Below are 17,486 nucleotides of genomic sequence, written 5' to 3' on the forward strand. Positions count from 1 at the left end.
CTGCTCTAGTTGCCTTGACAGGAATGCCTCTGTTTACCCAAATATGTGAAGCATCTGAACATTGGCGATCCTAAGGGGAGGACTGGTTGTAAGCTCTGTTGTCCAGCTACTGAAGTTCTAGGAATGTTTAAGCTGCTTTCTTCCTTAGACACTCAAAGCTGGCAGAGTATATAAAGGATAAGCAGAATACCCCGATGTGCTGTTAATTAGATTTGTCAGGAGTCCCAGTTGTGCATCCTGCCACACTGTGTTGTCACTTGCTGTATCCATAATGAATTGTCTTAAGGGCATCAGTAAACACCGAGACGCTCCTTTTTAGTTTCTGAATGGCTATTCTAATATGGTTGCTTTGGCATGGCGACCTAAATTGTACACCGGGGGGGGGGGGGGGGACTTTGCTTTGAGAATAAGCATCTTCTCTTAAAAGTATAAAACAAAGGCCTGAATCCCATTAGTAGTCTTGCCTAATGTAAATCATTGACTCATTTGTGAAATAGTGACTCAACGCTTACATAAATCCCATTGATTCAGTGGGTTTACTCTAGTTAAGACTAACAAAAGGATTAGAACAAACATAGTGTAAAAGGCTCCTCTGGAACAAGCTGCAGAGCAAGGATATTGCCCCTTTAGTTCACTTTGGCTGCTTCCGCATTGCAGAAATAATCCAGTTTGACCCCATTTTAACTGCCATGGGGCTCAGTACTGTGGAATTCTGGGAATTTTAGTTTGTCGTGTCACCAGAGCTCCCTGCTACCATTTCATGCTTTGCATTGAGCCTCTATAGTTATGGCGTGACCTGCATGTTAGTGACATTCTCCTCCAGATCCTCAGATGACACGTCCCAGTGGCTTCATGGAGGGTAGTAAAAAGAGAGAAGAAAGCCTATCAAGTTGTTCCCTTTTTTTAATCTTAGGAAGGTCCACATGACGCCAACTTTATCACCTTTTTGATGCCAGGTTCAGATATTTCTCTGATATTTCTTATCACAAGAGGAAGGACTGTAGTTTTGAGCATTTTTTTGCTGCTGAAAGTTGCAAAATTCAGCCTGTGACCCTTCCAGGGAGGACTGCGAAAGACCCCTATCTAAAGAGCTGACCTAGGCTTGGTCCACTGCAGATACCTAAACAGTTATGCTTGGAGTCCTGCAAAAGATAACAGGCAAAGATAAATAGGGCGATTCCTGCTCCCACAGAGTAGCTTCTGGCATATTAGTGCAGTTGTCCATGGTGTACTGAGCAGTCAGCTCACTTACTTAGGGAACCATTTGAGCGTGTAATAAAACCCAGCCATGTCCTGATTACCATTAAATCATGTGAGTTGTAGAAAATGCAAACTCTGGCAAGTTAATTGCCTGATTTGAAGGAAGCCCTTTCTAAAGAAGAGGTGAATTACAGCATCATCTGAAGGTTTTTACAGCTTTGGCGGCTTTGATTTACACATTCAAGGGAACACCACAACACCATGTAGACGTTGCTGGCGCTTAGTATTAAATATTAATTGCTAAGGGTTTCAAAGAACGGGAACCTCAATCGGGGTTGCCTGTCTCAAGATAAACAAGATCATAGGTACCATCTTTTCTTTGTAGCGATAGTCGAGATATGAAAGCCTGAGGAAATTTGGCAGGGGGACACATTTTCAGTTTTTTACATTGAAAAAATTGGAAACTTTGAGGACTATAGGGAAAACAAAACCTCACTTTCTTTTTTTGAAACGATTCAAGTGTTTTTCTAAAAACAAGATTGGGGTGATCCTGAATGCCAAGAACATCGTAGTGTGAAGTTTATGGTTGTATAGTTAAAGGATGATCATTCCTATTCCTATTGTAGACATAGGCCCCTCTTAAGGCCACATATGGTCCATCCTTATGAGAGGAGCCTATTGAGATGCCTTCATTGCTCTAGGGATATAGCTTACCACCATCTTGGTAACTTTTGTTCTATTTGGTGGAGACAGTCACAGTAGAAGAAAGTACCCTGTATCCTGTCCACAATTAAAGTGTTATTTAAAAACACACACACACACCAAGCCTTTTTGCTCACATACCATATAGCTATATTACTTTTTGCTGTTGCTGCTCCTTCTCCTCCTTCTGGCCTCCTTCCCATTGTGTCTCTTGCCTTCTGTAGTTTCCCCATTGGCTATTTTAGATTGGAAACTCCTTGGAGGCAGGGTATTTTCTTTGTTGTTGCTGTAAATATCTGTGATACAGTGCACATTAGTTATGTACTGAAGGTGAAGGATGATGATGGTAGTAGTCTGATTTATGGTAAACCGATGAGATAAACTGCCACCGAATGACTTGCAACACATAACAGAATACTGTATGTTGGTTTCATTCTGGCTACGGTTGGTTCCTTTGAATATGCCTCAGTTACATGGCAGGAGTCTATTTGAAAACTTGACCCTTGCAGTTCCTGTTTGTCTTAGAGATGATTCAACACGGAGAGAAATACGGAGAGATGCATCTTTGTGGGTAGATAACATCCAGATACTGGGACAGCACATAACTGATTTTATTACAGTTAGACCTTTCTTTACGCTGGAGATTCATTCCGGACTCCCCCCGCATAAAGCAAATACCGCCTATGCTCAAGCCCCATTTAAATGAATGGGGCTTGTACATGTGGCAGCATGCGTGCGCCATGGGCATACGCCCCATTCATTGCTATGGGACGTGCCGCCCCTTCTCCCCAAGTGCACTGTATTGTTACTATTTTCTTTTTCTTTTTATGGTCTGCATATTGCTATTGAGTCCTTTTAATTTTTTAAATTTTATTAGTCAGATTACAATATTTATAACATTTGTAACAAAGGACTGTTACAAAAATGCAAATATATTCATCAATTACATCAGTGAATGCGTTTTCAAAAATTAAAAGGCGGATATTCTTTTTTATGTGTTATGCATCAATTCTGTCTACAAGTTGCTATGCAATATGGGTATCCCTCTCCAGTCTGGGTTCTTGTGGTTCATATGGTAGATAAGGCCCAACCACACAGTTTTAAAAGATGTATTGTCTCTTTGTCTTTAACCTGTCTAATACGGTATGTCAGTTTCCAAACTTTGTTGTGGCAGTTATTTATAGATATTATTGAATTCCCTTTCTACTTGCTTGTGGTGACATCTCACTGCCATCTGCTATCAATGCTAAACATGCTTTTACAGGGACATCACTCATTAATGATCTTTGTATTAGATAAATGATTGATTTATTATTACACAGATTGACTAATTAATGCCTTCAAGCCCTTGCATAGGGGCTATTTCTCTAAACAGCCTAACATTCCTATAGAGCTAGGGCTGAATTCAGTTTTAGGTCTAAATGGAGTGGAACCATTCAAATGAATGGGGCTTGCTTACAACCTATGTAAGTCCCATCTATTTTAGTGGGTCTGTGGAATTTGGAACTCAAATCAGTTTTAGCCCCTCTAAATTTGGTTTCTGAGTTCTTTCACTTACATGGACACATACCCTGGTTACCTATACAGTCTTTGTGTAATGATTATGTCCTCGTAGCACAGCCTTTTTAAAGGTTCTGTTGAATCTAGGAGATGAAAAAATCTACTCATGTGGATCTCTGGCAAGCTGGCAGTGGCGCAGCTGTCGCTCTTTGTTCCACTTTGCTTTCTCTGTATACTGGCCTGTGGCACTTGTGCTCATTCTTCTTCTCTCAGGGGTATTGTCAACTCTAAATTAATGTATCTGACTGTATGGTGCTTCTCTAGGGAAGGCGGCCTAATGACAAACCACTTTTGCTGTGTATTTTTTGCCCACTGTGCCGACTTTTTCTTATTTGTATGATTAGAAAATGATTTCCAATTCCTAGGCACTGAGGTTGACTGTTGCTGTTGTTATCAAAGTGTCTGGCTTTCACAGGGTTGGTTTTTCTTTCTCTTTCTTGCACTAGCACTACATTTTAAGCTGCTGAGCCATCAGCTTTATCCTTTTGAACAAAGCTTTTAACTTGATTGGATATTCATGTACCAGAATGGCGGTCCGTACACTGTCTAGATGTGGGTGCAAATAGGATTAAAGCACAGCACCCACCCCTCAAGCATCGGAGGAGAAAATTACTTCTGTGACACCTTGTTTGGACTTGTGCTTCATAATCCACTTGTAATTTACAGTGACCTTGCCTAGGAGTTTATTACACTGAAACAAGTGTAGACATTGTAAAAATAGTAGGCTTTGTTCTGTGGTTCCAGATGTCAGGAATTCTAGCGGTGACACTGATGCCAATAATACATTGTGGTACGAAATAATTCATGGGTTCTGGAATGGAAATTAAATGGTCTTTAAAGATGTTAATCTGACTGATCATTAAAAATATGAAGGAGAACAAATTGTACCAGTCTCATTAGACATAATGGCTTATGTGCTTGTCATATAAGGACAGTAAGCAGCCTGCATATGCCATCAACGATTATTGCTGTAGAGGATAAAATATAATTGGAACTAGTAAAGGATGTAATGACAGACTGTAGTCCTTTTTTACAGCTTGATCACCTAGCTGAACAGGCAGATCGGTTTTAAACAGAAAAACACTTTGCTTATTCTGTCCAGAGATTGGCTGCTGTAGAAACCATGCCTTGCCGAAACTCATGCATATGCCTCTTGTGAGAAGGAACACTTCTATGAACAAGCCTTTAGGCTGCAATTGCTACCTGGTCAACACTCCACATCATTTGCTGTAGAACCAGCAGAGAGAGCTTCCACTGCAGTATCTACAGCTGGTTCTTCTATTATCTCTGCTCCACCTAAGAGTGTGTGGTCCACCTCTGAACAGTCGGGCCACAAGTTTGTGGCCTTCAGTCAATAGAGGTGGAGATGGAGTTTGAAGCTAGACCACACAACAATAAGAAGTACTCCAAAGATAAAGACTTATCTCCCCCTCAGCCTTAGGCACTCATCATAACAGATGTTCACTGACGGGATTGGGAGCCTGTTCTGTCTTGGAAGCTGGCCAGGAGCAAAGTACTAAGCGGAGTCCATCAGACAAATGAGATAGTAGCAGCCCTAGTTGTGTACAGGAGCTTACCAGCCAGGCATATACAATACTCAGAGTCCAGGCAGTCTAGGTCAGTAGCATAGCAATCTGAAGTATCAATCCAAGGGAGTGTTGAGCTTATGATGCAGGGTCTGAAGTTTTTCAGAAACGCAAGCCAGAAGTCAAGAGATGAAAGTGATGCTTCCTCCAGAATGCTTGGTAGTCAGCAATGACCTCCTGGGGGAATTGCTGGAATATTTATGGCCTAGATGTCTCCCTCAATGGTTGCCTGATCAATGAGCATTTCCAGTTTAAGCTCTCTCACAGCCCTTCCCTTTCTCGGCTGCATTCGGCTGCAGTGGCAAATTTCAAGCCCACGTCTATGTGCCATGGCTGCTGAGGAGTGTCTCTGTTTGGCTCAAGTACTAGATTGTTCTTCTGTGCTTCTGTTTCGCTGTCTGTGTCATAGTCTGAACTTGGGTCCCAGCAATGAGGCATGACACTCTGTCCTTCTGTTTCACTGTCTCTGTCATAGTCTGAACTTCGATCCTGGGAACGAGGCATGACAGAGCCCACCTCAACAACTTCTTCATAGAGTGCACATGGTTCCTGAAAGAAAAGCCCCTCCACATCAACACCCTGGAACTCTTAGTGGTAGAGAAGACATTCCACTCCTTTGAATCTTTCCTGCATGGCAAGATGGTGTAGGTGCTGACAGACAACACTATGGTCCTGTAATAGCTCAACATGCAAGGAGGTATACAACTGAGGACTCTCCTTGGCCTAGCACAACAGCTCTGGGATTGGTGCACCACTAGAGACATTGTGGTCATAGCTTTCCATCTTCCAGGAGAAGACAACATACTATCAGATGCACTCATCAGGACATTGAATTTATTACATGAATGGATGCCCCATCCCAAGGTTCTGGTACTGATCTTTCACCTGGAGCACACTATACTGGACCACTTCACATCCAAGACAGATGCTTTGTGCAGGGAGTTTTGTTCTCAGACTCAGTGTTCTTTTTTACATTGTATTGGTATTGTATTTTTGCACTGTGCAATGCAAGATGTAGAATTTTGAGCATGACTTTACTTGCATGAGAAATTAATGCAATGGTCCTGTGGTTGTTTTATTCTTTTGTGTGTAGCTACACTACTCTTCCCATTCGGGTAAAATGGGTGCATTTCCTTTGCAGGGCATTTCCTTTGCCTGGAGGATGACTGGGAAATGTTGCTTTTAAAAAAATGATTCAACCTGAGCTACATTTTCAATCCAGATCATGCTTCTGGATGCTGTTGCATTAAAAAAAACCAGTTTGTGCATCTGCATGGCTTTAGCTTCATTCTTTGAACGAAAAGACTTGCAGAAGCGTGCCAGACCCTAACAGTACCTTGAGTCAAGGAGAGATATTACACTTTGGTGTAATGGAAGGCAGAAAAACCTGTCCATAACTGCATTGTTTTGAGAGTTTTTTGATAGATATTTGGGACATGGAAGTCATCGTGAATGTGTTCCTTTGTATGCATGCCACACGTTGCGGAGCGTGTGGAACTTGTCATTAATTGAAAAGGACAAAATGCCAGCACTCAGACGTTGCCCGTGAATTGTATATAGTTGCACTTCCCAGACACGAAGCGGCTGTAGTATTTCCACTATTCCTTCCTTGGGAGACGCGCACGTTCAAGACAAAAGGCGCCTGTTTTGCTTTGTTCTTGGGTACCATAAATGCCACTGTAACTTAAACATTTGACTTTTAATGTCAAGAAGAACACAAGTCTCTCTTTATTTTTTTCCTCCCCTTTGAATATGGAAACTGTTGTGATTGTCGCGCTCTTCATTTTTCAACTGGCAATTATTCGTCGTGTGACATTGAGACATTAGCTGTTGCCATGGGAACTGGCTCTGAGTAGCAACGATACAGGCGTGATGGCAGGGGACGCGTCTTGCCTCAAAGCCACCGGGTGTCCAGGTGTTTAATAAAATAACATAAAATAAAATGCATATTAAAGTTGGGATCTACTTCTTTCCCCCTTTCCCTGCCTTGCCTGAGTGAATATGGATGATTCTTTAGGCTTTACCACTGTTCGCTTCATGCTACCCCCCCCCCCCCTTTTAAAGAGGAGTGTTGAGTTATTCTGGCACGATGGCTTTGGAATATAATTGGGAGTATGGTGTCATGTGGAGAGCTGGACTTGGTTTGCTTGGATGCAGAGCTCATCTCGGAGGGATCTGTGGGTACTTGCCTGTAGGTGCACATAAATGTAAGCAGAGAGAAACATTAGCAGTGCATTGTCATTCACTTCAAGGACATAGGCATGTCTGTCTATGGTCTGTGTATGTGAGAGAGAAAGAAAGAAAGAGAAAATATGGGGAAGTATCAAGCCACTTGCTCCTCTACTATACAGACAGGCACCTTTCATTCTACTCATTCAATCAGTATGACCATAATCCAAGTTTATGCTACAACTACAGAGGTAGAGGAAGAAATAATAATAATAATAATAATAATAATAATAATAATAATAATAATAATAATGCTACCACCTAATTGAAGGTAAGCTGGTCTGAGGCTGGTCAGTGCCTGGGTGGGAGACTGCTTGGTAAATTTCTGTCTGTCTTCTTGAAAAATTGAGAGAGAGATATATAAAAGGGAGCAATGTAGAATTTCCATCTGGCCTGCCTTTAAGATACTGTAAAGAGGTTTCTCACACAATCCTATCAATTTATGTAGTCACTTGCAACATCCTGAAGTGAGTTTTAGTAGACTCGCTGTACTTGATCAATTCTGTGGATATTTTCAGAGGCATCCTAGTCCAGATGCTCCAGTGCATACCTGTAGATCTTGCATGTACAAAAAAAACGTTCCTGTTCACTTAATGCCGGCTTTGCAGAAGTATTTTTCACTCTTCATTGCCACAGATGGTACAGTAAGCAGAGAATTGTTTTGACTGAGTTAGATTCTTTTGTCCAAATGGTGGAATGAGTCAGAAGTAGAACAAGATGCCCAGGGGATTTTGCAGTGAGTCCTCCAATGGAGGCTTTCCAGAACCATTGCCTTTCCAAAGTGAGGTGGTGACCATTACAAGGCCGTTGGACTCGGCCATACATCTAAATTTTAACTTCTTAGTGTGATGCTAGGTATGGCGGTTATAAAAAGGAGTAGTCAGATGGTGCCAGTCAGTGTCAGCCATTTGCGGTCAGAAGGTATGCAAATCTGTCTCAGCCAGAAATATGGCTGCATTGCACTAATTTATACACTGACAGCTGTTAAGAGTTTAATTGCCAACCCTAGTTAGATGTCACACTCCAGTCAGCTAAAATGGCTTGTCATTCCTACCAGTGTGAGGTGGGGAAGTTAAGAGGATTGCATTGCCGCAGCTAATTGGATCACGTTGACCTCAAAACTTCAGCTGTTAATGTAGATTTTGCTGTAACACAGTATTGGCAGTGTTTTATGTCCAATAAAATGCTTTGAGGGCCGAGGTCCTGAGTTGGCAGTTCGCTCCATTCTGTGCCGAAACACTTAGTGTCCTGTCTAAATCTGACCCTCTTTGGGTTCTGCTTGAGCATTTCAGGCTCTTACAGAATACCTGTTGTTGTCACTGAAGTCTCTGACCATAGCTTATACTCTAATAAATAAGCAAAGAATGCAAATTTGTATGCACCAGGGTCCTGCTTATTTGTCGCAGTGTGCCTTCAAGTCATTTCTGACTTATGGAGACCCTATGGTGATCCTATCATGGGATTTTCTTGGCAAGATTTGTTCAGAGGGGTTTTGCCATTGCCTTCCCCTGGAGCTGAGACAGTGTGACTTGCCCATTGGTCACCTTGCAGCTTTCCATGGTTGGGCAAAGATTCAAACCCAGTTCTCCAGACTCATAGTCTAACACTCACCTTAAAGAAATTGGCATCAATTTAAGGTAAGCTGTTTAAGTAGAACCCTGTTACTTACGGTTTTTGAGTTTTTCATGCTTATGTGTCTTTGCACTTTGTTTATTTGTGTGGAAATGCAGACATTTCCTTTTATGCTATGTTTTTAACATTCCTATTGTTTTGGGAGATTATTTGTTTTGCATTAACAAGGGAGAGAGTAGAGAATATTTAGTAGGGATAGTATAATAAGGGAGAGAGTAAACATGAACATGGCCCTTATCCAAGAAAAATTCCTGCGGCTGGTTCTTGCTTTTATTATCCATTATACTAGCCTTGTACAGTTAAGCTCTGAAACATTTCGAAGAGAGTCTTCTGCCCGTGAATCCCTCATACCCAAATCCCATGCCTTTGTTCTTGGAAGCTATTCTAGTTTAACACTACACTGTGGCTATTCAGCCTGAGGAGTACGCATTTCATCCATGAATGTACTGAGAGTTTTGTCTGCCAGTTTTATGGGGAGCGGGTGGAAAATACTGTTACTGGAATTCCTTGTTCAGAGTTCCAAGCATACTCTTGGTTTTCTTGCTGCTAGAATTACTCAGCTTTGGTAGGCTGGTGTTATGAAAAACACATTCTGGTTCCAACATGTGACTGGATCATCTCCAGAGTGTTACCAGCACTTTCCTCATGTTCTCACCAATGTGGGAGCCACTCAGGTGTGGTGCATTTCCATGCTGCAGGGACCGCTGTGTGAATAATCTGCCCATAGAGATTACAGTTCCATGGGAAAGACCAAATGGATTAACTCTGTTAATTTTCACATATCAACTGTGCGATTACACTAGGGTTCCTTCGCTGGAGTATATGTGAAGATCATCACTCACTGCTTAGATCTGATGGACCATGTTTGCTCCCATATAGGCCTTTCTTAGTTTAATAAGAGGATGTGTCCTCAGCTCACTTTTTTGTGGGAGCCAGGGGTCATTATTTTTGTTTTCTTTAAACCTGCTTTTGCATTTTCTTCTTTTCCTTCCTTAGTAACTGTTCCAAGTCAGTGATGTTTTCTGCTAGTAGTACAGTGTCATCCACATATCTTAGATTGTTGATGTTCCTCCATCCTATCTTCCCTCCTCCTCCTCCTGAGTCTAACCCTGCATTTCATATATGTTCTGCATACAGGTTGAACAAGTAAGGTGATAGAATGCAACCTTGCCTGACCCCTTTGCCAATTGGGAGCCATTCTGTTTCTCCATATTCTGTTCTAACAGTAGCCTCTTGCCCTAAGGACAGATTTCTCATCAGGACTATTGGATGTGGTGGTGCTTCTATGTTTTAAAGTGCATTCCTTAGTTTTTCGTGATCTACACACGTTACATAACTCACATTACAGTGATCCAAATGGGATGTCTTCAAGGCATGGGTCGCTGCAGTTAGAACTGATAGCTCCAGGAATGTGTCCAGCTGGCAGCACTAGTTTTAATTGTGCAAACACACTCCTGGACACCTCAGAAACCAGGCTCTGGACTGAGTCTAGGAGTACACTATTTTAACATCCAAACAGCTTCCTTTGAATTAGGTGGAAAAGAGATAGAGCTGGGTGTCATCAGTATATTGGCAATACTTTCTTCAGACTGAAAAGTAAGGTGAGGAGATTGCTATTAGAGAGAGAGAGAGAGACTCTTGCCAAATTCAACTAAATGCAGGGAAGGAAAAATTAAATTTTGGAGTATGTACACCCAGAACAACCTGTTCCTTCTTGCATCTATTCCAGCAGCTGTTCAGTGAGAGCTACATCAGAAGTGATGTGGAAATCACTGGCTCCTATCCAGAAATATGTTTAACTCAATATATGCTGAGTGATCGAAGGAAACAGAATTGGTTATGTATGACAAGATAAACCAAAGGGACAAAATGTTCTCGCTAGGGAAGCTCATTGCCACAAAGAGAAGAATGCTGCGGTTACTGATAAATTACCAGAAGTGGAAGAAGCATGGCTCCAATCTAGAAAGCTGTTGAGTTCACATTTTGCATACTACTTAGTGTTTATTGGGGACAGAAAACACATTCCAAGGGCATCTTATTATCATTACTGACAAAATGACTTACAATTGAAATTTAAGGCATGACACAGAAGGGAAAAGGGATGGAGAGGAAAGAGGCTAAATAAAGTTCATTTTGTATCATTGAATATTTTTTTAAAAAAATAGTTAAATTCCTAAGTTTAGTTCTTACAAGTGGAAGTAGTTCAAGCTGCTTTCCCCCCAAAAAACAAAAAGGCAGATATGATGATAAAAGTGAGTTTGTTTCACAAAAATGGATAAATATAATTAAAGGGCAAGAAGGGTTGTTTTCGTTTGAACTGCACTGTTTTTGGCATTGAAAGCTGTGTTTAGAATAGTGAGTGCTTTGTCAGAGGGCTCTTAAGAGCTCAGTCTGTACAAGATATGAACAAATCTTTTTAAATGCATACCCCCATCACTCCTTCCTTCTTAGTAAAACCAGGCAAAACTAACCACAGTTCGCCATTTCATCTGAACCAGGCACCTCTTGTTACCAGCTTTGGAACAAACCAGGAAATTTGCAAACTTCAGACTACTCTTTAGCATCCTGGCTTGTTCTGAAGCTGTGAACTTTAGATGAGATGGAAAACCTTGGTTAATTTGGGACCTCCTTCCTTTATTATGTATATTGCAAAGGACTGTTTACAGGCTTATGTTTCATCTTGCAACAGGTCTGTTATTCATCTGAGCTTATAAAATGACATTATGATCTTTGGAATGTGTTTAATTGTATCCTGCACTTTATTTCCATACGAAATACTGCAACGGAACCACCTGGAGGAAGGCTAAGGGAGCTATAACTGTGGACCAATGAATGGTTTATCAGAAGTAGTCTGGCTCAGGTAGTGTGAGCTGAAGGCAACTGCAACCTTGACTGGAGAAAAATTTCTTCACTCACTCAGACATGTTATGGGCTGACAGCAGTTTGGTTCACACACAGATTACTTTGAGGGATGCATATTTACTGAGGGGTGTTGCCTTGCCTGTCCTTTATGCCCGTTTCTCGCCCATTTAAGGACTCTTGAAGGTACTTTTGGATATTTCTAAACAGGAGTGTGTCTGGATCCCAACCAATATATATGCAGCCCTGAAATGCTACAGCTGTACAGTATTATTTTGGGTAGCCTCAAAACAGTGTGAGCACAAAGACGGCTTGCTGGAGGTACTTGGAATTTCAGTCTAAAACATTTGCGGAAGATAGGACTAGAAAGTCGATCTTCCCTTGCCTGATCAGCCACCAGTTTCCAGTGGCTTTTGTCACTGATTCTATCTCAGCTTAAGGGAACTGGATATCAGGGAACTTCTCTTGGGATACTGGAATCACAAGCACCTTGGCACTCTGGTGAAATGGTGAAGCTGGAGACACCAGATGCCTGCAGCTAAATCCCCAACTGCTAAAGATGGGCTTGAATGCTTTGGGGCGAAAACTTCCTTTGTTAAAAAATGTAACGCGGAAGGTTGATAGGAAGAGCATGGTTATTTGAAGGTGCTTTTAATGAATGGGTCAAGGTGTTTGTTCCCCGTTCTGTGGCTTGCCTAACTTTTCCTGTGAATATGTAGATGCTTTGATTGTAGTCAGAAAGTGAACACATTTTTCATGTCGTTCTGTATTGTAGTTTATTGCAAAGCACAAGCTTTGGTATGTGATGTGTTCTCTAAATGTGTGATGCTCTGCTTAGTATACAGACTCTTTCTGCTATCTTTTTCCTTTTTCCTTTCTTTCCTATGCCTGCTGATCTTGAGAGAGAGCTTGATATTGATATATACATTTTTTTTGCTACTTTCATTGGGGGTGAAAATGTAGATATGGCCACACATACACATTATGTATTACAAATGCTGTTTTAGTGAGCCCCTTAAACTGTCAAATACTCAGATCTCTGAAGGATTGAAGTCATTATTAAATGGGTTGTTATCTTCTTTTCTCCTCCTCCAGTGAGCATTTGTCCTGTGCCTTCACATTTTTCCTTCATGGGGAAAGTAATGTGTGTACAAGTGTGGAGATTGCCCAGCACCTGCCAATATATCTAATAAGCGAGGAGCACCTCCGCATGGCTCAGGTTTCCCCGGTGCCATTTCAAGGTAGGGTTGTTTGCATTTCCATGTACTATCCATGTTAGCAGTGGGAACAAAGTGGGACCACTGGTTCATTTTTGGAGCCCCAAGAATTACTGCCACCATTCTTTTAATGAGTGGGTGTGCCATCATTCCTGTTGTGTGCCTTCAAGTTTTTTCCAACGTACAGCAATCGTAAGGTATCATGGCATTTTCTTGGCAGGATTTGTTCAGAGTGGGTTTGCCTTTGCCTTCCTCTGAGATTGAGAGAGTAGGACTTGACCAAGGTCACCAGCAGGTTTCCACAGGGATTCAGATCATGTCTCCCAGTATCCTAGTCCAATGCTCAAATCACTACACTACATTGGCTTTCAGCCTCAAGATGAGCTCACAGCAATTACTCCAACCACCTATAGATAGAGTTGTGCTGTATAATCCTCAGGATGTTTAGTCAGAAATCTTTCCATTGTTTTCAGTGGGCCTTACTCCAAGGGAACTTTGAACAAGATTGCAACCCAAGCCACAGAACCATAGAGTTGGAAGGGATCCCAAGAGCCATTTAATCCAGTCTCTTCCAGTGCAGAAATCCACAGCTAATGCATTCCTGACATGTGACCATCCTACCCCTGTTTTTTGAGGAGTGGCAATGTTTATTTTATTTTAAAAATCTCTCTCTCTCTTTCTATTTATTTTATATCCTGTCTTTCTTCTAACACCTAAGCCCAAGCAAAAATTAAAAATAAAGTATAGCTGAAAACAATGATAAAAATAACTTTAAAACTATTAAATCAACTGTCCTGTTAAAACACCATTTAAAACAGTATGGTATGAGAACTGTGTACTGTGCTACTGTACTAGGACTCCAGGAGGCAAAAGTTGAATTGCCCACTCAGCTATCAGTTGGAAAGGACTTGAAGGCACACAACAACAACATGTTGATGCTGCATACTAATGAATGGTCAGGAGTTTTATTATTATTATTTTGTTTTCTTTTTATCAGTGCTGATAAGCCCATATGGTTTGAGTGGTACTTTAACGGGGCAAGCATACAAGATGTCAGATCCAGCAACCCAGAAACTAATTGAGGAGTGGCAATATTTTTATCCAATGGTGCTGAAGAAGAAAGAGAGCTTGAAGGAAGAAAAGGAACTGGGATACGACGATGATTTTCCGGTGGCAGTAGAAGTCATAGTTGGTGAGGTTCAGTATTTCACTTGAAAAAGATCTTGCCTTTTTGCCTCTCCAGTTAAAATTTGAGAACCTACAATCATGATAACGAAGAATCTCTTTTTACTGTGGATCTATTCATAGTAGAGTGCTTGGGGAAAATAGCTTATTTTAAGAAGATGCTCTCTTTTACTCACAATTTATGACAGTTTCATGCTCTTTGTGTTTCCTGATAGTAGTTATAAAAACAATGGGCTGAGGCCTTGCTTTGAGGAGACATAGCACAACTTTACACTTGGTTGCAGTAAGCCAGTATGTCACAGAATTATGGTGTTGCACAGCCAAATGTGCATTGTGTATTGATGAGCCTCGCACAACTGTGCAATCTATATACAAGGGTTCAGTGATACACAGTGGAACAACATGCACATTTCTGTTTTCATACCCTTCAACTGAATGTTATGACTTGGCCAAAAATGTCCATCCAATTGTGTAACACAACATATGCATGTGTAAGACACCAACATTATGCCAGCGAGCTATTTCAAATATACAATCAATACCTTTGTTACGTAGTTATGTAGTACAGTAACACAAATAAAATATTGCTCCTGTTAATGAATTAGAAATATTAAAATGAACACACAGCCGTTTCCTGATTCTTCTTTCTTCTTTACTTCCCTCTTAACAGGTGGTGTCCGAATGGTGTATCCTTCAGCTTTTGTTCTCATTGCTCAAAATGACATTCCTGTCTCTCTGAGCACTTCTGCACCTGGAGCCCACAACAACATGGTACAGCAGGGAACCGGAAACATGAAAGATGCCAGCTGTGGAATGTTACTTACACCACCCATCTCTCCAGAGCAGACAGTCATAGGTGAGCAAAGCACCGGAATGGGGAATGGGGAAATCCCCTCCTTTGCATGCCTCCCACCGCACCTTAAAAGCCTGCTCCAGAGGACTAAGAATCTCTCCAGAGGAGGCTTCTATCACTGGAGACAGAAGCAGCGAGGAGGGGCTGAAAATCCAAACACTGCCTGACACAAAATCCCAATGCATGTTGACTTTAGGCCTTTCTTTCTAGCCTTCAGCTGCAGCTACTTGGAAAGACCACTCACCTTTCCACATTTTTAATGGTTACTGGATCGAGAGTGAGTTTAATAGCCAAAAGAAGAGACAGAGTGAACGTTTCCAGCATAAGTATCCAATTAAAAAATGTAAATAGAAAGCCTCAAATATACCTTTGAATGTGACGGTGTCTATGTATTTAGGAATCTGTTCATAAACAATATTAATTTTATGGATATTCTTAGTAACATGTGAAGCTGCTTTCTGTATGCAATCTTAGGACCAGCAACATGCATGGATAAAACTACTCATGTGATTGCGTTGAATTCATACAGTGTTTTAAAGGTGAGAGACAGTGGGTGGTATTGCTAGACGAATGTTTCCCCTATTTACCGTGATTTGTATTGATATCTCTCCCCCCTCCACCATCTTGTTTCTTCTGGTAGAACTGATTCTGGTTGATAAGCAAGGAGGTGTCTTCCAATGGATTCTGTGTGGATGGCTTTTCACTATTTATTTAAAAACAGAATATGTGCACGTTCCATAAGAGATATGTTAAGATTTAAGACTGGGTGAATGGATCAGTCAATACAGTCAGTGATAGGACTGGTAAAGCCTAAGAAATCATTATACTAGACAGTTGTTTCTTCAGTCTTTTGTGAAGAAGTACTGTCTCCAGTTGTGATGTTAACACCCAGGAATTTGAAATACTGTACTTCTTTCCTGCAGAATATTCCATAGAGATTATTGAAAATGCATCTGCAGAGACACTTAATGGGCATTTCAACCATGACTTATAGATAGGAAATATGACTGAAAGTGCCCATTGTGGAGAGAGGCTGTGTGCTGACAGTAGCGTAGCAAGAAGTGGGTGAGAGCAAGGTTCATTGTTCAGCTTGGTGTGCAGCCATGTGAAGCTGGTAGAAATAATGGCAAAACCTCTGATACAGAAGTCCTTTTACAGCAGGGGTAGTTCTCAATGAAACCCACTTTAGTTTTGGCTCTTTTCAGCGTTTTAAGGGATTTGGGGTCATTGCAGACACGAGAACAAGGTGTTCTGTAAACATGTTTGACTTTGTTGAGAATTAATACTACTACTGTCTTTTTCAGCTTAAGTACAGTCTCCGACAAAAAAGTACAAAGCAAAGCAAACTAAAAGCTCCCTCTGCTGTCTCAGTTGACATTTAGATCTACGGCTATGCTTTGCCTTACAGTTGCTTTACCAGCAGCCTTCGTAATGCGCAACAGCACTGTGACTGGGGCCACCGACAACTGTTTTGATTATTTTTCTTTATTTAACTTTTGTGCCACAATAAAAATATTTTGGTTACATATCTGGTAACACAACAAAATGGGGAAAAGTCGAATGAGTTGTGGTTTGAATACTTCTGCAAGGCAGTGTAGATTGAACAGAAGTAATGCATTATTGTCCTTGCAGGTTCTCTTTCTGGTAGCTGCTAAACTGGTCAAATTCTGCTGTCTTTGATACAGTCTACTGATTCTATCCCTGCCGCCGGGTTTGTGATAAATTCAAATAGAAAGTTCTGAGATGGTGTCTTTTTGGAGGGATGCAGATAGCAAACATCTAAAGAGCATTCCCCCCCCCCCCCCCGGCAAATAACTCTTTGGGTTGCTCTTTCCTATGGTGTTGACTATTATCTTTCAGGTGAAAGTGGAGGCATTCCTAGCACTGTCGGCCATACAGCACCAGCGCCAGATGGGATGGCCACTGTGCAGAGTCCAAAGAAATCAGAGAAGATTCCTCCAAAATTGCAGAATCATATGGTTAACAAGGTTTGGAAGGAATGTATCCTCAACAGGTCACAGTCCAAGTAAGAGAATAGTTCTGCCTGAACCCACTGCTAGGAGCTTCAGCAGGCATCCCATTCACACAATTACTGCCTAGGCCATGTTTTTTTACTTGTATTTTAAAAGTTTTCAGAATGAAATGCATAGGTATTGACTCTTGTTACTGGGAAGGCAAGCATTTGGGTCAGTTCTGGAGCAGATTTGAAGCAATCACTTGAGTTGGCGGAGGGCTTAAATAGAGGATATATGAAGAGAGTTTACTTAGGATTTTGTTAGACAAGTTCAGTCATTAGACAGCTTCCTTTTCCTTAATGCAGGGAAGAATTGCCCACTTTTTTTGCTGTCCAGGGCCCCCCAGAACCGAACCCCCTGGGATGGGAAGGGTCCACCGTACAGGTATCCTATGAGAGAAAGTTGACACTTGACACTCAAAAAGTGTAGATGTACCATTATGATTTTA

At 41.3% G+C, this 17,486-nt stretch overlaps 1 protein-coding gene across 5 annotated transcripts in view; it reads left to right on the forward strand.

The window, feature by feature from the left end:
• LOC149281173 (mediator of RNA polymerase II transcription subunit 13-like) overlaps nt 1-17,486 on the forward strand; it is a 97,907-nt gene that overhangs the window by 39,621 nt on the left and 40,800 nt on the right. For 4 of the 5 annotated variants that reach the window (XR_016278072.1, XM_089499707.1, XM_089499709.1 and 1 more), the window contains 4 exons: nt 12,864-13,009; nt 13,983-14,177; nt 14,841-15,026; nt 16,884-17,049. Coding sequence is in view for 4 of the 5 variants with exons in the window: in XM_089499707.1 (XP_089355833.1) it covers nt 12,864-13,009; nt 13,983-14,177; nt 14,841-15,026; nt 16,884-17,049 (693 nt within the window). In the remaining variant the exon portion in view is untranslated. Of the gene's footprint in view, nt 1-12,863; nt 13,010-13,982; nt 14,178-14,840; nt 15,027-16,883; nt 17,050-17,486 lie in introns of those variants that run through there. The other variant, XM_089499710.1, reaches the window with a different exon arrangement.

Source organism: Sceloporus occidentalis, unplaced genomic scaffold, assembly GCF_023333645.1.
Source record: "Sceloporus occidentalis isolate IW3139 unplaced genomic scaffold, rSceOcc1.0.p SCAF_138, whole genome shotgun sequence".
NCBI lineage: Eukaryota > Metazoa > Chordata > Lepidosauria > Squamata > Phrynosomatidae > Sceloporus > Sceloporus occidentalis.